The 22,717-nt window shown below is 39.3% G+C and overlaps 1 protein-coding gene across 1 annotated transcript in view; it reads left to right on the forward strand.

The window, feature by feature from the left end:
* The first annotated feature begins 6,532 nt into the window (after window positions 1-6,532).
* Window positions 6,533-22,717, forward strand: part of KCNMB4 (potassium calcium-activated channel subfamily M regulatory beta subunit 4) — an 81,071-nt gene continuing 64,886 nt past the window's right edge. The window contains exon 1 of the mRNA XM_004386441.2: window positions 6,533-7,199. Within this exon, the coding sequence (XP_004386498.1) occupies window positions 6,864-7,199 (336 nt within the window). The 5' untranslated portion in view covers window positions 6,533-6,863. The remainder of the gene's footprint in view (window positions 7,200-22,717) is intronic.

Raw genomic sequence — 22,717 nt, forward strand, 5'->3', positions numbered from 1 at the left:
GTGTCTATGGAGCTTTCATGACCCTGCCTTGTACAAGTTGTGCTGGCTTTCCCAGTATTGTGTACTGTTTTACCCTTCACCAAAATTATCACTTATCTATTGTCTATTTAGTATTCCCCCCATCCCACCCCTCCCATCCCTCGTAACCAACAGAGATTGTTTCTTTTTGTGTGTAAACCTTTTCATGAGTTTTTACAGTATTGGTTTTTTTAATAAAAAAATTGATATTTATAATGAAAAAACTTAAACATTGATCATTCAAAGTTATACAGATCAATGAGAAAAAAATTACATGCAGGAATGATATAAATAGTATCATCTTCTTGTGTATAAAAATAAAGATTTGGGGCAGCCAGAATGTTTTCAAGCTACCTTTAAATCTAACATACTGAACATTTATTTTAAGATGTAATTTTAATTACCATATGTAACAGTTGCACAAAAATGGGCTTCTTAAAATTTGAGCTGTTAAATATTTCCTCTTAAGAGAAAGGCAGACATGCTTGATTAATATTTGAGTCTGAATGTTTATCTAAATGGTTAATATTCTTCAAATAGTTCCCTAAGCTACCTAATTAAAACAAGTTATGTTCATTTATTGTATGAAAACTGTACCTCAGTTTTAAAAATGCAAGTCGTGATGTTTGCTGAAAAAATTCCAGATTTCCCATTTTAATCTAAAATTTTATAAGTTTTTCAGTGCATTCTAATGATTTAATGTAAATCTAAAATTTGAATATTAGTTGACTTGCACATCACTGTTTGGAATCCAACTTCTCTATAATGAAGAGGAGCCAAAATCATTTTCCCAGTCTCTACATTTTCAATGACATTGTTAATTAATGACTAACAAAATCCATCATCCTAGAAATGTTTATAGTTTGGATAGCATGGAAAAGAAAGGTGCAAGCTTTTGTTTTAGAGAATGTTAAAGCTAGACGATCATTTTTTATAGTTAACTCTGAGGTATACTTTCCAACTTTGAAGTATCTATTTTTCTTAGCACTTTGGAGTAAAGGTAAGACCTCAGTTTTCTAAAACATATCAAGAGAATACTGAAAAATCTCGAAGATTAGCATAAGAAGAAAAGGCCTAGAAGGGACATCATAGCTGTCTGAAGTGGAGTCATTTGTCCCAGGCAGATTATCCTACGTAACACCAGAGGGCAGAATAAGGACAATTACATGGGTGTTACACCAAGGCAGATTTCTATATACAGTAAGTACCACCTCACAATGTTTTAAAAGGTCCAAAATCAAATGGGTAGCATTAGAAGTTAATGGATTTTCCATCACTGGAAGTGTCCAAGCAAATGCAAGAAAAACTATTCATTTCCTGCATTAAGAGGATAGAAGCTTTCATTCTACCCTATTGTTAGGTGCCGTCAAGTCAATTTCAACTCAAAGACCCCATGTGACAGAACTGCCCCATAGGGCTTTCTAGGCCAGGTCTTTCTCCTGTGGAGCCAAGTGCTTAACTGTTGTGCCCCCAGGGCACCTCATTCTACCCTAGAGTTACGTAATTTAATGACTTTTTGTATTAACATCCAGTTATTCCCTGTGTTTACTTTTACTTTGAATGTAGCTTGAATTTCCAACTAGCTGCTTCTCTGAAACCTAAATACTATCCTTAATCTCCCTCTCCCACATAAAACGGCACTACTTAAATTTGCTTTACCTCTGAAAAAGAGCTATTCTCAACACAAATGTGTTTCAGAGCAAAACAGAGGACCAAAAAAAGTCATTAGCTCCTTCATCCTCTACCCATTGTCCCCCTTCATGGTCAAGTGTTACAGTATGGATTTTACACAAGCCTAACTATATTTGAATGTAAGTACAATAAACACATTTTAAACCATTTTAAACACATTACCTACACTTTTTTTTTTTTTTTTTTGGCTAAACATGGAAATTTCTTAGATGTAGCATAGTATAAGTAGGAAAAGGATGGACCTTGTAATTCCGGCCCTTTCACTTAGTTGTGTGCAACCTTGGGAAAGTTACTTAATCTCTCCAAACCTTGGTTTCCTCCTCTTCTCATGGGAAGGTAAGAGCATTTGTAAATAATCTCGCTTAGTATTAGATGCCCAATAGATACAAGTACATTTCTCCAAAGGCAAACACTCTCCTTGCTAACGATTGTTCTAGCAGACCCTTTCCAAATTTTAAAAGAATTTTAAAGACTTTTTAACTTGATTAGGTACTAGTAGATAGCAAGACCCAAGTTTTTAAAGAACATGGCAAGAATAAAATAATCTTGGAATTAGAATCATATTCAAAGTGTCGTCTAGTCCAACCCTCTCATATGAAGAGGAAGAAACAATCTTAGAACATCAATTATTTACCTTACATCAGACAATTTACCATTAAAGCTGGAACCAAAATCTCTTGGCCTTTTGCTTTCTAATTCCAAAACTGATTTTCCTTTTACTAAATATGTGTGTGTCATAGAAATTCACTCCAATTAACATGGAAGACTAACAGTTGGTGAGAATTTGGAACTCTAGCCAGCACTTTCAGTACAAAACAAAACAAAACCAATTGCCATCGAGTGGATTCCAACTCATAGCTTCCCTATAGGACAGAGTAGAACTGCCCCGTAGGGTTTCCAAGGAGCACCTGGTGGATTCAAACTGCTCTTAACCACTCCGCCACCAGGGTTTCCATTTCCAGTACAGTATTATGAATTTACTAATGTGAAGTAATTACCTGTGCTTTTTGCTTTCCTTCTTCAGTTGCAAACATAAAAGCTGCATGCAAACATACATTTGAACTTATTTTTTTAAATATTTTTAATAATCATTCTTTACTGTTTCAAACAAAATGCAAAGTCTTCAGGAGCTACTTGGTTAATGTTGAACTAGGCGATATTTAAGATCCCTTCCAGTTCTAATATGTTATGATTATAAATATTTAGAAATAGTGAGCAGTGTTCTCAGTAATAATCATAAGCTCAATATAATAGGTAAAGTTTTTAACTAAACTATGTAAATAAAAATAATTAGAAAAAAGTAGTGGTCACATAGGAAATTTATTTCAAACTTAAAGTTTTGAGGCTAATATATCTAACATTCACAATGGAACATGGCAAGAGAGTCACTTTCTTGGTATCAGTAAGCTGGAAATGATTCAGTACAACTGTGAACATTTTAAAGTTAAGACAAAAGAAAAAGGAAACTCAATTTTTGTGACAATAAAATCTGCAATTATATGTGCTCAATCAAAAATTTTATATAGTTTTCTTTGGTCATATACTTTCATTCATGTTTATTCTTATCTGATTATACTACCTGCAAAGGTCTAAAACCTACCCAGAATGTGAGTTTTAATAAGAGAAGGATGATACATTAGTTTCCTCATCTATGTATTTTAGCTATTCAAGTGTGTAGTAGCAGTTTCTGTTGTTGAAAAACTTTTCAACATGCCAATTTTTAAAATAATGCATAAATATTTTCTCAGCATCCTCTGAATTCCCTTCTGTTCCTAAGACACCAAAGCCCTCCTTATGTATGATAATTCTTTTTAGAATCTTATAATAAAAGTATAAACACACATAGAATTGTATATTGCAACTTTGAAATCAGTCAGAGGACCTTTTGAAGAATACTGATCATAAGAACAAATCATATAACGATGGTTTTAATGACCCTTGTTTGGATAGATTTTTCTTTTAAATGAAACTTAATTAAGGGTTGGCCATGATTCTCCCAAAAACCCTGCTGCCGACAATGATGTACATCAAATAAGTCAGTCTGGCTCTGAGTATTACATTTTTAATCTTCATTTTAACTGATGAAACACTATGCAGGGAAAGGATAGTTAAGAGGAGACATGCATTTTTTTGTGCTGCTTGTTTTCCACAGAGAAGAGAGGATGCTAAGTGATCTCAGAACTTAGCATTTCTGAGGTCCCTGGGGTTCTTACTACTATTCTGACTTAGAAAGTCATTGGTGACCTGTTTTCCAAAACTGAGAGACTCATGTCCAATCTTCCTTAGGAGTATGATAAGCCAGCCCCACCTCAAGCAAAGGAAGTTCATAACAAACGTTACCAACGATCCATTAAGGATAAAAACAAATTGATTTGCAAAGTCTTCTAGATGTTTTATTTTCATGTGTTTGACTCTCAATAAGAAAGCTATTAAGAGCGTTTAGGGAAGACAAGCAAGCTAATTTAAAAACGAGGAGAAAAGTAAATACTGTTTAAAGAACATACTGCTGATGGCAACTGCTTCTTCAAATACTTTAGGAATAATTGTAAAGAAGGAAACTGACAAAATGCAGAACTAGAAAAAAATAGATTTAAAAGCCCTTAAGAATTTAGGTGAAATTAAAACAGAATTTTCTGATATGTGTTCCCTAGATTTAGAAGGCCATCTTGCCTCAGTTTTGAGACAGAAGGTTCGTTCACAGAACTCTTTGAGCGCTGGGATTTGAAAAATGAGTCTTATTAAATTATCCTTAGAGTCCTTCCCTTCCTTGAGTTTTAAGAGCATTAATAAGAGTTCTGTCTCAAGGTTCAATCCTTCAGTATGCTGAGGGAGAATTACTAGATCTTGAGGCTCATCACTGCCTCAGAATAGGGGGCTTCAGTCTTCTTGAAAAGGAAGATTATAAGATTATAACCTTCAATAGGAAGAAGATTCAGAGTGAAAGTTTGCAATCTCAGGTTAAGGTGCCTCAACTATTAAACTCACCTTTCCTTTCAGGTAATGTAATCACTAAAAACTGTGATTATGCCAACAGAAAAGGAAGAAAATAATGTAATTCTTAGGTAAAGAAAGAAGGAAATCTGTCTCAAAACTTGAAAGGTATTAAAGTACAAAGTGTCTTCCTGATTTGGAAGTTTTCCAAACCCTGCATTTTCTTAATTTATTCAGGAAAACGCTTAGTGTGTGTTTTCCTGTAATTAAACTTGATTTGCTCACTCCTTGGAAATGTTACCGATCACAAAAGGGAACGTAGTACTTCAAAGTAAAAGAACTGCAGTTGAGAGGTACTCAATACCAATTACGTAATAGTTTAAGTTCAGGAAAGAGAATTCAAGAATCCTGTGATTCCGTGTTTCCATATTCATTGGAAACATAACTGAATTTAAGAGTAAATTAAATCTCTTTTTCTGTTGGTTATGCCAACAGAAAAGGAAGAAAATAATGTAACTCCTGGGTAAAGGAAGAAGGAAAACTGTCTCAAAACTTGACAGGTATAAAAGTACAAAGTATCTTCCTGATCTGGAAGCTTTCCAAACCCTGCATCTTCTTATTTATTCAGGAAAACACTTGTGTGTGTTTTCAAACCAAGAAAATGAGATTTATGTATATTTTGCACAGAAGTAAACATTCTGATTTTATTCTTCAAAATGTAGGTCGAAATAGTTTTCAAGTTTGATTTTACGATAAGAGTGTGTGGTTTGGAAAAAATCTTAACTTTAAAAAGACAAAAAGAATAGAGACTTAAGGTGTGCAGGGCGGGGTGGGGATGGAGGAAGCAACGGCAAGAAGAGAGCAGAACGCGAAACGGTATCTGTCCAAAGTGGGTCTGCACACCGCTTTTGCCTTGCACAGCGCTTCTTGAAAGCTCATCTACAAACAGAACAGAAACGATTCTGTTGTTGGGCGCTCTGAAGTGAGAGGTCAGCCCTGATAGGAAAACAGGTGTCTCCTCCTTGGGCTGCAAGGCTTGATCGACACCTGTTTCCTTCGGTCCCTACTTAGGTCCCAGCCTTAGGGCAAATCAAGTAGGGGTTCGCACGACTGCTGGAGACCTAACTGGCCGCGAGATCCACCCAAGACCCAGGCAGCAAGTTTCCTTGATCTTGCCAGTTGCAGGCTTCCGTCACCACGCGCGTTGCCTCTACCTAAAAACTCGGCCTGGCAGTCTATTTCACTTTGACCTTGACGACCCGTGGGCCTGGCTAGGACTAAGAGGCGCGTGCCTGGCCCGAGGCGGTCGGGAGGGCTAGGGACCCGGGGGCCAGACCTTTAACACGCTCGCTGCGGCGGCGGCGGCGAGGGCGCGGCGGGGTCACGCCTCCTGCCTACCGCGCGCCGGCTCCCAGCGTGGGAAGTTGCAGTAGGAGCCCACCTGGGGCGCGCCCTTGCGCAAGCCGCTCGCCCCAGGGCTTCCACCCAGGTGAGCCTGGCCCAGCCCGGTCCGGCTTTGTCTTCCCTCATGGCCACCGGTGCTCGCTGCCCGGGGCCGCCCGCGGTTGGCCAGTGGCTCACTCTGCCGCTCGCTGAACAATCCCCGTTTGGAGTTTAAGATATCCGCCGCTCCACTTGCACTCCTCCCCCCCACCACCCCTTTTTTTCTTTTTTTTTAACTTTTTCTCTGGGTATGCTATATGGAACCTAAGCTTTCATCACGGACCTCTTCCAAGAGGATTTAACCAGGATCCTGAGCGCAAGCCGCCGCTGCCCCGGCTGCTCGCCCGCCGCCTGCCACCAGGAGACACCCCGAGCCGGCGAAGGAGCGCACGGCAGGTGATGGAGACTAGGAGACACCCGGCGAAAGGAGGCGGGGTACGGAAGGCGGGGAGATGGCGGGGGCGGAGGCTGGCAGGGGGCGCTGGAGGCTGGAGCAGCCCGGGCGCACCTCGCGCCCCGGGGTGCCGGAGGCTCTGAAGTGGCAGCTGCACCGCGAGCCTCCGGGGCCCGGGCGGCGGCTGGGGGTGAGGTAGGGGGCGACAGCCGCCGCCGGGGGTGTCGCCGGCCTCGGCGCCTTTGTTCTCGCGCGCTCCCCCTCGCCGCCCACTCCCCTGCTGTCGCGCGGCGGCGGCGGCTGCTCCTCCCGCCCGAGGCAGTCAGGCTCGGCGCCGGGGGCGGGAGGGGCGGGGGAGCGCGCCAGCCTCCGGGAGTGGGGGGCGATGGCGAAGCTCCGGGTGGCTTACGAGTACACGGAAGCCGAGGACAAGAGCATCCGGCTTGGTTTGTTTCTCATCATCTCCGGCGTCGTGTCGCTCTTCATTTTTGGCTTCTGCTGGCTCAGTCCCGCGTTGCAGGATTTGCAAGCTACGGCGGCCAACTGCACGGTGCTGTCGGTGCAGCAAATCGGCGAGGTGTTCGAGTGCACCTTCACCTGTGGCGCCGACTGCAGGGGCACCTCGCAGTACCCCTGCGTCCAGGTGTACGTGAACAACTCCGAATCCAATTCCAGGGCGCTGCTGCACAGCGACGAGCACCAGCTCCTGACCAACCCCAAGGTAAGAACGCCCGGCGCACGCTGGGGCTTCCCGCGGAGGATAAGGGCGGATTTTCCCGCCTCGCTTCTGCGGAAGTCATAAGGTTGGAAGGCAACATCAGTGTTAGACCCCGCACGGGGTGTGCTTGGGGTGTGCTCGCGTTGCTGGGAGGAGACAAGACATCTGAGATTGTACTCAAATTAGGATAAGTACCCTAGGGCTCCGTTCTTCAGGTTGGGTTTGTGTGCGGGGACCTGGTGGTGCCCAGAGGCTTTTTCACACACTTGTCCTGCCAGGTTTTAGATTTGAGGCCACGGCCCAGCCCAGGTCCAGCGCCTACAGAACGGGGTTTGGTGAAATGCATGGAGCCGAAAGTTAACTTTTCTTCGGATTAAGCCTGTTGGACACGTTTAGTCAGGCGGTCAAGGTCCGAATTTGAACTGGCTGCGTCAAGAACTCGGGTGGAATGACCTTCCTTAGGAGCGGAGGGGTCTTTTAGCTCCTTAAAAAGCGCTAGGAAATTCCTTACCTTTTAGCTCTAGGCCCACCTTTTAACTTCGGGTCTAGAGATGAGCTTTGGAAAGTCAACAGACACCCTGGAATCAAATGCGATGTTCTGTGTAGATTCGGTTTTTTCTGAGGACAGATGCCTCCTGGTTTTCATGAGATTAGATTCTCAAAAAGTGTAAAGGGAGCCTAGTGACTTCTTGCCTGCCTAGGGACAATCGGGAGTGGTTTGGAAAACTAGAAATCTTACTAAAAATAGAAAACCTCTGTGAAATTTACAAAATATTCCTTCCCTGAAAACTTTTTGCTGTCTCACAAGCAAAAGAGGAAAAAAAAAAAATTAAACTTGGTTAGGACTCACAGGATGGAGGGCAGAGAGAAGGAGACTCGGAAAACTGTTTCCTAGCGGAGTAAAAAACTTATAAAAAGCAGCGTCTATAGTCTGTGAACTAATTGAGCTTTTTAGTGCGCCTGGTTCCACAAGAACTGCTTTTTTTCTTCTCTTGGCCTTTCTTACTATCTTTGTTGCTTAACTGTCAACGTAAAGGTGTGTATTTTCTTTAAACCTACTCACATTTTCCCTAACTCCTAGTGAGGGTGGTGCTTGAAGATCAAGCAGGAAAACAGTCCAAAAGCGAGTGAATCTTGTGTACACAGAAGTTTCTATTAAATGTGACAAGCTATATTGATGCCAGTTCAAAAGTAAAAAAATTCTATGTTAATTTTTTTTAAGTTTTAAAAACAAGCTTCCAATAGACTCTACAGTAAAACTCACGGTTTTGTCACCTAAACAGTACATTCTTGAATTTGGGAAAATAAAAAATCAGGAATTCTTTTAATATTTCTGTCTCTCAAAAAAATGGTCCTACTGACAAATGAATATTTCAGTTACCTTTAAAAAATGAAGATAATACATAAGCAGTAAGTATAGGAATAAAAATTTAGAACTACAGAGTTTAGATCTTGGAAAAAAAAAACTTAATGAGGATAGAGTACAGTATTTAAGCTCCTGAGGAAGCAATAATGCCTCACAGACAAATGTTGTAAATTAATTTGCCGAATGCTCAGGGATTTTAAAAGAAATCTCAGGGTTTTAGAAACATCTTTTTTTTTTTTTCAGGACTTAAGCAGTAATATGAAAGAAAAGTGCCCACACTAATAATGATTTAGACATTATATTGTAGTTCATCATATAGGAGGCATTGTTATAGTTGGTGGAACATTGTTTATTATTTTAAGTTAGTGATTCAGACAGTAATAAATTATATACACATATACCAGTAAATTTCTTATAATCTAGTTCATAATCTAATGTCTAATCATTGATAAATTAGAATTTACTACAAAAAAAGACTGCTTTACAATTTCCTGTAATGTTGAAGGACCTGGCAGAAAAAGTAAATGGGACTAATTAGGACATAGATTTTTAAATCACTTGGGAGCAGTCCCAGTGCTTTATGTAATACTAAGATTTTATCTCTCTCTCTTTTTTTTCAAATAATGTGTTTTTGTTTTGTTTTTCCAGTGCCAATTCAGATCCTGACAACAGTTGTTTTGAAGAATTACCTGAACCAAATACCATTTTATAAAGTGCTCCAGAAATGACAGAACTGGAGAAAGATTTATTTATGTTACAGAAAATGATGAACAGCATACCAGCCAATTTAGTCAGAGTCTCCTCAGCTAAACCATTATATGTTTCTTTATCCAAATTATGATTACGTTGTATTGTAGCAGTTATGGAACATAAATTGGTTCTTTAGCAGTCACGTTTCTACTTTTGGTCAATAAATCCTCAATTTAGAAATTCTCGTAGGCAATTACTAATGAAAAAATTCGACATAACCAAAATATTGTGCCAGAGCTAAGTGAATAAGCTGAGTATTTCAACAGCGTCATTGCAGTTAGACAATACCCAGTGCCCATTCCTGTTGCAACTTGGCTGCCTAAATCATTTCTTTGACTTACCTTACCTCTTCATTAAAGGCCTAGGTTCCTCAGCCATTCCTTTCGTAGAATATCTGGATTCTTTACAGAGTCATGGATCCTAACTACCTTCAACTTTCTCTTCTTTATCACGCACCACAAGAAACCATTTAAGAAATCACTCTTTAGAGAAATAGAACAAGGACTTTTTCCCCTACATTGAGTTTGCTGCATTAATTACAGGAAAAGACAGGGAAGATGAAGGAATATTACAAAATATATAACTTCTTAAGCCATAGATTACTAACAAAGATATTGTAAATAAATTTGACCTTTGACTAATAATTTCTTTAAATATATTTAAGTCCTAATTAATTTACCTACTTATGTTTTGAATCATGTCTGTCTTAGTTATCTAGTGCTGCTGTAACAAAACCACAATCGGATGGCTTTAACAAAGAAAAAGTTATTCTCTCACAGTTTAGGAAGCTACAAGTCGGAATTCAGGGCACCAGCTCCAGGGGGAGGCTTTCTTTCTCTGTCAGCTCTGGGGGAAGGTCCTTGTTGTCAATCTTCCCCTGATCTAGGAGCTTCTTAGAACAGGGACCCCAGGTCCAAAGGAAGCGCTCTGCTCCTGGCGCTTCTTTCTTAGTGATATGAGATCCCTCTCCTCTCTGCTCCCTTCTCTCTTTATCTCAAAAGAGATTGACTTAAGATACAACCTAATCTTGTAAATTGTATCCTGCTTCATTAACATAACTGCCTCTAATCCTGCCTCATTAACATCGTAGAGATTAGGATATACAACACATAGGTAATTATATCAGATCACAAAATGGAGGACAGCCACACAATACTGGGAATCATGGCCTAGCCAAGTTGACTCACGTTTTTGGGGGACACAATTCAATCCATAACAATGCCCTTATTGTCTAAAGCAATTATTGTATCCAGTTGCGTAATGTAGTATCCAAGGCAACTAATTATCCACAGGGAAATAATCAGGTCTGTGGACTAACTCTAGCAAAATTTCAGTTTCAGGTTAGCTTCTTCTTGCTACTGTTCCCATCACTGCATTATTTCTTTGTGAGTCACAGTTGGATATGCTAGGAGCAGTGGTTCTCAACTGTGGACTGCATATTAGAATCACCTGGGAGACCTGGTGGTGCACTGGTTGAGACCTCAGCTGCTAACCAAAAGGCCAGCAGTTAGAATCCACCAGCCACTTCTTGGAAACCTTATGTGGCAGTTCTGCTCTGTCCTGTAGGGTCGCTATGAGTTGGAATCAGCACGACAGCAACGGGCTATGGGGGTAACTTAAAAAAAATTCTGCCTCTCTCCATCCCTCAGAGATTCTGGTTTAGTGTTGGGTGAGGCCTGGGAATTGCTGTTTTTTTAAAGTTTATTATTTGTTTATTTATTTTGTTGTTGAGAATATATACAACAAAACATACGCCAATTCGTCAGTTTCTACATGTACAATTAGGTGACATTGATTACATTCTTCAAGTTGTGCAGCCATTCTTACCCTCCTTTTCTGACTTGTTCCTCCCCAATTAATGTAAACTCACAGCCCCCTAAGGTTCCTATCCAATCTTCCATGTTGCTGTTGTCAATTTGATTCCATATAGTTGTTAAAAGAACATAATGCTCAAGGCAGACTTTTTTTTTTACTAGTTTAGGTAAACTATTGTTTGATTTTAAGAAGACTTCGGCGGATATTTTTAGTTTAAGTTTTAAAGATTATCACAGGGCAATAATTTGGGGGGTTCATTCAGCCTTCACAGCTCCAAAAAATTTGGAGTCCATGAGAATTTGAAATTCTGTTCTGCATTTTTCCCCTTTTGATCAAAGACTCTCCTATAGAATCTTTGATCCAAATGTTCAGTAATGGTAGCCGGGTACCATCCAATTCTTCTGGCCTCATGGCAAAGGTGGCAGTTGTTCATGGAGGCAATTAGCTATACATTCCATATCTTCCTCCTGTTCCTGATTCCCCTTCTTTCTCTCTTGGTCCAGGTGAGTAGAGACCAATTGTTGTGCCTTGGGTGGCTGCTTGCAAGCTTTTAAGACCCCAGGCACTGTGCAGTGAACTAGGAGGTAGAATAAAGCACTAAACATATTATTAGGCCAATTAACTAGGATGTTCCATGAAACCATGAGGTATTTTTTAAAAGTTTTGCAAGTGATTTTCATGTGTAGACAGAGTTGAAGCCACTGGCTTGGTAAAGGGATTCACTGATTTGTATGAGAAAAGCAAAATTAGAATCACAATTCATTATGATTAATATTTGTATTTTTCAGTTAAAAAATGTTATCAGTGCTACTGAATATAGGGATTTGGTATAAAAGGAGAGACTCAAAGAAGTTCTGAAGGAGAAGAAGCAAATCATTTAAAATTAGTTAGGGAATGATAAAAATGAATTTACACTATTCCAGTCATTTGCTTTTACATCAGTTTATACATTGGATGGCAAAGAAAAAATGAATTTTAAATATTTCCCTCTTGTATGTGGGACAAGAGAGAGTGGGTGATTTGAGGCTATATATATATTTTTAGGAGCCCTGATGGTACAGTGGTTAAGCAGTCAGCTGCTAACCAAAGGGTAAGCAGTTGGAATCCATCAGCTGCTCCTTAAAAACCCTGTGGGGAAATTCTGCTGTGTCCTGTAGGGTAGTTATGAGACAGAATTAACTCGATGGTAGTGGGTTGGGTTTTGGTTTTGTGGTTATATATTTTTAATAGTATTTTATTGTGTTTAAGGTGAAAGTTTGCACAGCAAATTAGGTTCCCATTTAACAATTTCTACACAAATTGTTCAGTGATATTTGTTACATTTTTCACTATGTGTCATCATTTTCATTCATTTTGTTTTGGTTGTACTATTTCTAGTACCTTTGTTTCCCTGCCCCCTTTCCTTCTCATCTTTGCTTTTGAGTAATTTTTGACCATTTGGTCTCATATAGATGATTAGGAGACTATATATTTTAGTTTTGTTTTGAGATATTTTTTCTTCTTGTGATATTAAAAAACTAGAAACAAAGGGAAAAGTCTGTTTCTAAGGAGCCAGTACTATAAGCGTGAGGGAAATGCATCAAGACGAAGGAAAACTGTGGTGGTACTTTAAGAGGCTTTAGCTATATACTGGTTATACCTAACTATAGGGCATTATGGCTCACAGTCACTTTCCTGGTGGTATTCTTCACATCTTCACTGTTTATAAAACTTGATCTCCCAGCCCCTGTATACTCATCACCACCCCCACCAACATACTCTCTGTGTAGACAATATTGCCTTTTGGGGGTTGTTGGATGGATGAAACTCCATCCATGAATGGTCAGTTTGTTATACTTTGCTCTTTTCAATCACTTTATATGCATATGAAAGTTGGCTAATGAAAAATGAAGGCAGAAGAAGAATCGATGCATTCAGACTGTGGTATTGGTGAAGAATATTGAATATCCAGTGGCCTGCCAAAAGAACAACAAACCAGTCTTAGAAGAAATACAGTCAGAATGTTCCTTAGAAGCAAGAATGGCGAGAACTTTGACTTGCTTACTTTGAACACATCGTTAGAAAGACAAGTCACTAGAAAAGGACACTATGCTTGATAAAGTAGAGGGCCAACAAAACGAAGGAAATCCTCACTGGGGTGGATTGACACAATAGCCACTACAATGGAGTCAAATATGCCAACAATCATGATGATGACGCAGGACCAGGCAACATTTAGTGTTGTTATACATAAGGTTGCCATGAGTAGGAGCCCACTTGATGGCAAAGAACAATAACAGGGAGGTCCATTATGTCAGAACTAAGAAATAAAAAGACCAAGCTGAATTATGACAACTTCTCTACAGTCTTTATTTCTCCATGAAAAAGTGGCTACCTGCATTGTTTTTCCTCTTATATAATTTTTAGAATGTACATAAAAATTCAATTCAGCAAATATATCTTCAGAATCCATTATGACCAAAGAACTGGGTAAGAAACAGCAGGACATACAAACGGAGTTCATTCATTCGTTTAACAAATATTCATGTTCTGAGACTAGAATGGAGATCAAAACACAGTTACTGCCCTCATGGAACTTAAAAGGTAAAGGTATAGACAGTGACCAAAGGAACAACGGGATCTTCTTTTAGATAGGTTGGTCAGGGGAGGCGTCTCTGATGACGTGACATTTACTCAGAGACCCAAAGAACTTGAGGAAATGAACTGGGGCTTAATGGGCATAAAGGAATGCATCATATGGCTATCTGGAGAAAGAGTGTTCCATAGGCAGAGAGAACAGCAAAGGCCCTGAGGCAAGTGGGTGCTAGGCCTGTGTGAGGAACAGCAAGGATAACAATGAGGTTGGACCACAGTGAACAGGGCAGAGAACAGCAGGGAGTGAGGTTAGGGCCCTAAAGTGAGACCCATTGTGTACTTCTGACTTCCAGAACTGTAAGATAATAAATTTGTGTTGTTTTAAACCACTAAATTTTTGTTACAGCAACAGTAGAAAACAAGGTTTTTGAGTAAGTTGCTAATATGATTAGATATTTAAAGATCTCATTAGAATATATTAATAGTGTGCCTAGCTTTATAGTTCTTTAGAAACAATCTAATCTGCAGGCTTCTAAGATCTTCATGTGTGAGATTACGTATGATGAACTATCTCTTACCTCCAATGTGGGTGCCACTGATGAAGATCTCAATTATTTGTAAGCCCTCAAAATTATATATCAAAAAAACTAATCAGAAACTAAATTTTGTTTTATGATCTAATGTCTCCTAATATAATTTTCAGGATTACAGATAAGTATAAATTTTCTGTCAGTCCTTTAGGAAGCAGTGGTGGTGTAATTCTCCCCTTCCATGCAGGAGACCTGGCTTCGATTCGTGGCCCAATGAACCTCATGTACAGCCACCACCCATCTGCCAGTGGAAGCTTGCATGTTGTTCTGATGCTGAACAGGTTACAGTGGAGCTATCAGACTAAGACAGATGCGGAAGAACATCCTGGTGATCTACATCTGCATATCAGCCAGTGAAATCCCTATGGATTACAATGGTCCAATGCACAGGACCTGGCAGTGTTTAGTTCCATTGTGTATGGAACTGACTCAGTGGCAGTTAACAACAACAACATCAGTCTTTAATGAGAAAAGTTCATACATAATCATGAAATATAAACACCATGTAGGTGTCAAAAGAGATTTGTGATACTACAATATATTTTAGTTACAGTTTGGGATAAATAATACATTTATTTTATCACAAATTTCCATCACAGAGTTATAAAGCTTTTTATACATTGTTGACACATTTAGTTTATTTAAAATGTTTTAGCATTTGTAATAGGTTGAATTGTATTCCCCCAAAAATATGTTCAAGCCCTAACCCCCAGTACCTGTGAATGTCACCTTGTTTGGAAATAGAGTCTTTGCAGATGTAATTAATTTAAGAGGAGATCATACTGGACTAGGGGGAGCCATAAATCCAATGATTGGTGTCATTATAAGAAAAGAAAATTTGAACATAGGGCAGCTGACACACACAGAAGGAAGATGACCATGTGCAGATGGAGGCAGAGGCATTGGAGTGATGTAAGTCAAGGAACGCCAAGTATTGCCAGCAACCACTTGAAGCATGGGAGAGGCAAGGAAAGATTCTCTGCTAGAGCCTTTGGAGGGAGCATGGCCCTGCTGACACCTCGATTTCAGGCTTTCTAGTCTCTAGAACTGTGAGAGAATAAATTTCTGTTGTCTATAGATCCAAAGAACTGGAAACACAATACAACCGTTTAGTGAGAGCTAAGTTCTCAGGCTGTTGCCATCGCTCTGTTGACCACTTTGGGAACCACTGATTTGGAGGAGGAAATGGATTAGGTGTAAGGAGGTCAGCAAAGAGATATTGTAATTGAAGTAAAGAGATACTGTAATAATAGATGTAAAAGATGATAATTGCCTTGACTCAAGCAGTGGCAATGAAAATCCAAAAAAAAATTATCAGTACCAGATAATGATGGTAGCATTGACAGAAACAAAGGAAAATCCATAGTAAAAACAGAAGAAGAAACAGTTTCAAATTCTACATCATACTTTATAATAATTCATTGTAACTGTAGACTGCTTAAATCAAGAGTAACACAACAGGCAAGTAATCAGATTTGTTTTGGGCTGGTAGGCTCATGTTTACTTAGGAGAAATGAAGGCGGGCTTCCAGGACATGAAAAGTTAGACAGTTGTTAAGAACTCAGGCTCTCCAAGTTTAGTGTATAAATTGACCACGTACTAGATCACAGCCTAATATCAATAAATAAAGAATATCAGGCAGACTACATTTTTTACAACAATATAATTATTTGCTGTCTCATACATTTGCATTTAAGAACACATATGCATTAAGAACACACTTAAGTAATTCATAAAATCATAAAAGCAGAAATCATAATAGACTTTGGAGTGGATTTAATTAAAACTGTGAGCTACAGTTAAAACTGTATTTAGAGAAGAAATTATAGCTTTAAATGTTTATTTTAGTAAAGAAGACTGAATGTTAATTAACGTCATTTGAAACTAAGAAGCTATAAAGTGAAAAACAAGATTTAAGGAAAATAGAAGGAATGGAACAAAGACATGCAGAAATCAATATACCATAATTGGAAACATGAGAAAAGGTTTGTTAAAACTTGAAAAGACTGATAAAATAGAAAAACCTCTGGCAAAACTGATCAAGAATAAAGAAAACACAAATAATATGAGCGTTCAAACAGAGGGTCTAATTATAGACATGGAAAGGTTTTTTTTAAGTAAGAAAATACTATGAATGACTTTATGCCAGTGAATTTGAAAAAAGTAAATAAAGTGATCAATTTCCTAGAAATATATAACTTATCAAAACTGAATAAAGAAAAAGAACTTTGGTGAAGGATAAGACTATACACAATATTGGGGAAGTCCGCACAACTTGACCAAACCAAGGTCATGGAAGCTTCATAGACACATCTAAACTCCCTGAGGTGTTTGAGAATTACTGGGCTGAGGGCTGGGGCCCATGGTCTCAGGGGACATCTAGCTCAATTGGCATAACATAGTTTATAAAGAAAATGTTATACATCCTACTTTAGCGAGTAGTGTCTAGGGTCTTAAAAGCTTGTGAGCGGCCATCTAAGATACTCCACTGGTCCCACCCCATCTGGAGCAAGGGAGAATGAAGAAAACCAAAGACACAAGGGAAAGATTTGTCCAAACGACTAACGTACCACAACTACCACAGCCTCCGCCAGACTGAGTCCAGCACAGCTAGATGGTGCCCAGCAACCACCCTCAACTGCTCTGACAGGGATCACAGTAGAGGGTCCCGGACAAAGCTGGAGAAGAGTGTAGAACAAAATTCCAACTCACAAAAAAAGACCAGACTTACTGGCCTGACAGAGACTGGAGAAACCCTGAGAGTATGGCCCATAGACATCCTTTTAACTCACCACTGAAGTCACTCCGGAGGTTCACCCATCAGCCAAGGATTAGACAGGCCCATAAAACAAACAGTAATACATGTAGCTCAACCATGTATGTGAGACTAAATGGGCATACTAGCCCAGAGGCAAGGATGAGAAGGCAGGAGGGGGTAGGAAAGCTGGATGAACGGAAATGGGGAACCCAAGGTCAAGAAGGGAAGAATGTTGACATGTCGCCGGGTTGGCACCCAATGTCACAAAACAGTATATGCATTAATTGTTTAATGAGAAACCTTCATCTAAAGCACAATTAAAAAAAAAGAAAAGAAAAAAAATTGGAATATGTTTATAACCATACAATTAATTTAGTAGATTAAAATCTAGTCATGAAAATATGATAACCTATACATTTTTACACATGACTTACATAAGAAGTTCAAGGAATAAATAATCTTTATACAAACTGTCATTGAGAATAGAAAACTAGAACTGCCTAATTCATTTTATGAGGCTGATATAACCAAACAATGACAATATGACTGTAAGAAAAAAAATAAATTATAGGCTTGTGGTAGGCAAAATAATGACTCCTGAAGATGTCCACGTCCTAAATCCAGGAATCTGTGAATATGTTATGTTGTATGAGGGAATTAAGGTGGCAGATGGATTTAAAGTTGTGAATCAATTGACATTAAAATAGTAAAATTATCCCAGATTGTCTGGGTGAGCCCAGTGTAATCACAAAGTTCTTTAAAGATGGAAGAGGGCAGCAAAAGAGTGAGTCAGAGAAGGAGATATAACAATGGAAGTAGAGATCATAGTGATTCAAGGTGAGAAGGACTCAAACTGCCTTTGCTGGCTTTGAAGATTGAAGGGGGCCACGAGCCAAGGAATGCAGGCAACCTCTAAACCAAAACCAAACCCATTGCCATCTGGTCAATTCTGATTTGTAGTGATCCTATAGGACAGAGTAGAACTGCCTCACAGGGTTTCCAAGGCTGTAATCTTTACGGAAGCAGACTGCCACATCTTTCTCCCATGGAGTGACTGGTGGGTTCAAACCACCAACCTTTCAGTAAGCAGCTGAGCACTTAGCCATTATGCCACCAAGGCTCCTCAGGCAGCCTCTAGAATCTGAAAAAGGTAAGGAGACAGATTCTCCTCTAGAGCCTTCAGAAAGGAATGCAGTCCTGCCAACACTTTGATTTTAGCCCCATGTACTAGTTTCCTATTGCTGCTGTAACACATTTCCACAAATTTAGTGACTTAAAACAACACAGATGTATTCTCTTACAGTCCTGGAGGTCAGAAATCTGAAATGAGTTTCACTGGGGCTAAAATCAAGGTGTTGGCAGGGCTGGTTCCTCCTGGAGGCTCTGAGGGGAGAATTCATTTCCTTGTCTTTCTCAGCGGTTAAGAGCTACAGCTGCTAACCAAAAGGTTGGCAGTTCGAATCTACCAGCTCTTGGAAACCCTATGGGGCAGTTCTACTTTGTCCTCTAGGTTCGCTATGAATTGGAATCGACTCGACGGCAACGGGTTTGGGTTTTTTGGTACTTACTAGCCAGTTGTTCTCCTTGGCCTGTGGCCCCTTCCTCTGCCTTCAAAGCACTTCACTCCCATCTCTGCTTCCATCATTATTACATGGCCTACTCCTCTGTCTTTGATAGCTCCTTATCAGGACCAATTCAGGATAATCTCCCTATTTGAACATCTTTAACCTAATCATAACTTTGAAGTCCCCTTTTTCATGTAAAGTAACGTTCACAGGTCGTGAGGATTCAGATACGGGCACGTTTGGGAGCCCATTATGCAGCCTACCACATCCAGTGAAACCTGTTTTGAACCTCTGACCTCCAGAATTGTAAAATAATAGATCTGTGTTGTTTAAGCCACCAAATTTGTAATAATTTGTTATAGCAACAGTAGAAAGCAAATATAAGATAATCTCATTTATGAACATGATGAGGAAATCGTGACTAAAATATTAGCAAACTGAATATGGTAATGTCTAAAATATACATCATGGTAAGTAGCTTTTATCCTCAGAATAAATGACTGGATAGTCTAATATTTGAAAATCTATTAAAGTATATCACTATTTTAGCAGATAAAAAAAAAATCATTACCATCTCAATAGATGCAGAAAAGCATTTGATGAGATTTTACCCCATTCATGATAAAAATTCTTCACAAACATAATATTTTATAAAAAAGCAGTAGAAACTTTCCTTTTAAAATTGTCCACTATGTCTTCTATTCAGTGTTTGACTGGAGATCTTACCCAACACAATAAGACAAAGAATATAAATAAAAGTTATGATTTGAAAGGAAGAAGCATCTGAAATTATTCTTAAATGATTTGATTGTCTACAGAGATAATCCAAGATAATCTAAACAAACTAATAGAATTAAAAAGTTTATTTCAATTACTGTATGTGAGATCAATATATTGCCCAATGAAATGCATCATTTGATTTCTTGACTGCTGCTTCCATGGATGTTGATTCTGGATCTAGGTAAAATGTAACATTTGATCTTCATCAGTAAGTGCTTCAAGTCGTCTTCACTTTTGGTAAGCAAGATTGTGCTATCTGCACATCACAGGTTGTTAATGAGTCTTCCTCCAATCCTGATGCTACATTCTTCTTCATATAGTCCAGCTTCTCAGATTATTTGCTCAGCATACAGATTGAATAAGTATGGTGAAAGGACACAACCCTGACACGTACATTTTCTGATTTTAAACCATGCAGTGTCCCCTTGTACTGTTTGAATGACTATCTCTTGGTCTACGTACAGGTTCTGCATAAGCACAATCAAGTGTTCCGGAATTCCCATTCTTTGCAGTGTTATCCATAATTTGTTATGATTGTGGAGCTAGGAAGATAAAAAGTAGAGTTCACAGTCTCGGGCCTAAGATTGGGACTCTGAGTGACCATGCTCTGGGAATGAGGAAAAGGTGGAAAGAGATCATTTCTTGCAAGGAGTAAAGCTCTGCTTGGAAGTTTTCAACCCTTCATTGGTTGGATTAATAAGATTCTAGCTGCCTGCCGGACTCAAATTTAAATCTTTTCTGAGGAAGATAACATGAACCTCCCCACCCCCCCAAAAAAACCCAAACCTATTGCTGTCGAGTCCACGTAGACTCATGACAACCCCATGTGTTACAGAGTAGAATTGTTTCTTTGGGTTTTCTTGGCTGTAATATTTATGGAAGAAGATCTTCAGGCCTTTCTTCCATGGTGCCGCTGGGTAGATTCGGACCAGAAACCTTTAGGTTAGTAGTTGAGTGCAAATCCCTTGCGCCACCCAGAGAAATTTATATGAAGATTTTTATTGCAGCACTGTTTGTATTAGTGAAAAAATGAAAACAGTCTAATCAAATTAATTAGGAAATTGGCTGGAGTACTTTAACAGGAACCTAATAAGAGTGTCTTAAACAAAGCAGATACTAGTTTTGTTTCTTGTGTAAATGTCTGAGCTTGTAGGCAGTCCATGGGGCTGTGTCACTCTGATCTGAAAGGTGACCCATGTTCCTACTATTTTATTGCTCTACCTTCCCTTAACCTGTTTTTCCTAGCTTGCTCTATGTCTGCCTTCAAAGCAGTAGGAATTCTATACCACTGCTAATTGACTCGACAGCACCCAGCAAAAACAACAATTATCCAAGAGCATTCTCTAGGCTACTATTTTCTAGATAATATGAACTTCCAAAATAAAATAACCTAGTAAAAATTCAGGACCCTGGTGGCGCAGCTGCTTCTTGGAAACCCTATGGGGCATTTCTACTCTGTCCTATAGGTCGCTATGAGCCAGGATCGACTTGACGGCAACGATTTTGTGTTTTGTTTTGTTTTTTTAAGTAGAGACTTAAAATATATGTTGTATACCAATCACCATAGAGGAATATTGAGAAAGTTCTAAAATAACTACAACTGTCAGTGTTTCCAGGTCAATTCTAGAAGAACAGAGAACTTCAATCTTATTTTAAACTGTTTTTAGGTTGTTTTTGGTGCAGTGGTTAAGCACTTCTCTGCTAACCAAAAAATTGGCAGTTCAAACCTACCTGCTAGTCTGTGGGAGAAAGATGTGACAGTCTGCTTCCATGAAGATTACAACCTTGGAAACTCTTTGGTTTGGGGTTTTGGTTTGGTTTCTAAATAATAAGCTTTTACTGCTCTCTCTAATGTATACATTTTAGATATTACTGATTGACTGCCTATGATGGAATATAAGGATATAGCTCTGTTACAGAGCCCTGGTGGCATACTGGTTAAGAGCTCAGGCTGCTAACCAAAATGTCGGCAGTTCAAATCCACCAGCTGCTCCTTGAAAACCCTATGGGGCAGTTCTACTCTCTCCTGTAGGATCGCTATGAGTTGGAATCTACTCTGCGGCACACAACAACAAGAACAAGCTTTCTTACACCACCCATTCCACCTTATGTTTCTTCCTTCCATCCTCTAAATATGGTTATATCCTATTTTTTGGCTAAACTAATATTGAGTGCTTAACTTACTTTGATTATGTAAAGTACTGTTCATTCCTATGTATATTATACTATGTGTATAGACTACAGCCTTCAGTATTGATTACACCTCAACATAAAGAAAACAAAAATCCTCACAACTGGAGCAATAAGCAACATCAAGATAAACAGACAAAAGATTGAAGTTGTTAATCATTTCATTTTACTTGGATCCACAATCAATGCCCATGGAAATAGCAGTCAACAAATCAAAAGATGCATTGCATTGGGCAAGTCTGCTGCAAAAGACCTTTAAAGTGTTGAAAAGCAAAGATGTCACCTTGAAGGCTAAGGTGCGTCTGACCCAAACCATGGTGTTTTCAATTGCCTCATTTGCATGAAAAGGCTGGACAATGAATAAGGAAGACCAAAAAAGAATTGATGCCTGTCATGGATTGAATTGTGTCTCCCAAAACTATCTGTCAACTTGTCTAAGTCATGATTCTCAGTGTTGTATGATTGTCTACCATTTCATAATGTGATGTGATTTCCCTATGTGTTGTAAATCCTATCACTATGATGTAATAAAATGGATTAGCAGCAGTTATATTGATGAAATCTACAAGATTAGTTAGTGTCTTAAGCCAGTCTCTTTTGAGATATAAAAGAAGCAAGCAGAGAGACATGGGGACCTCATACCATCAAGAAAGCAGTGCCAGGAGCAGAACATGTCGTTTGGACCTGATCTTCCTGCACTGAGATGCTCCCGGACTAAGGAAGACTGATGCATCACAAGGACCTTCCTCCAGAGCTGACAGAGAAAGCCTTCCCCTGGAGCCAGTGCCCTGAATTCGGACTTCTAGCCTACTGGACTGTGAGAGATTACACTTCTCTTTATTAAAGCCATCCACTTGTGGTTATTTCTGTTACAGCAGCACTAGATAACTAAGGCAATGCCTTTGAATTATGGTTTTGGTGAAGAATATTGAATGTACCATGGACTGCCAGAAGAACAAACAAATCTATCTTGGAAGAAGTACAGCCAGAATGCTTCTTAGAAGCGAGGATGGCGAGACTTCATCTCAGTTATTCTGCACATGTTATCAGGAGGGACCAGTCCCTGGACAAGGACATCATGCTTGGTAAAGTAGAGGGTCAGCAAAAGAGAAGGAAAACCCTCAACGAGATGG

Source organism: Trichechus manatus, unplaced genomic scaffold (assembly GCF_000243295.1).
Source record: "Trichechus manatus latirostris isolate Lorelei unplaced genomic scaffold, TriManLat1.0 scaffold00164, whole genome shotgun sequence".
In the NCBI taxonomy this organism is placed as follows: Eukaryota; Metazoa; Chordata; class Mammalia; order Sirenia; family Trichechidae; genus Trichechus; species Trichechus manatus.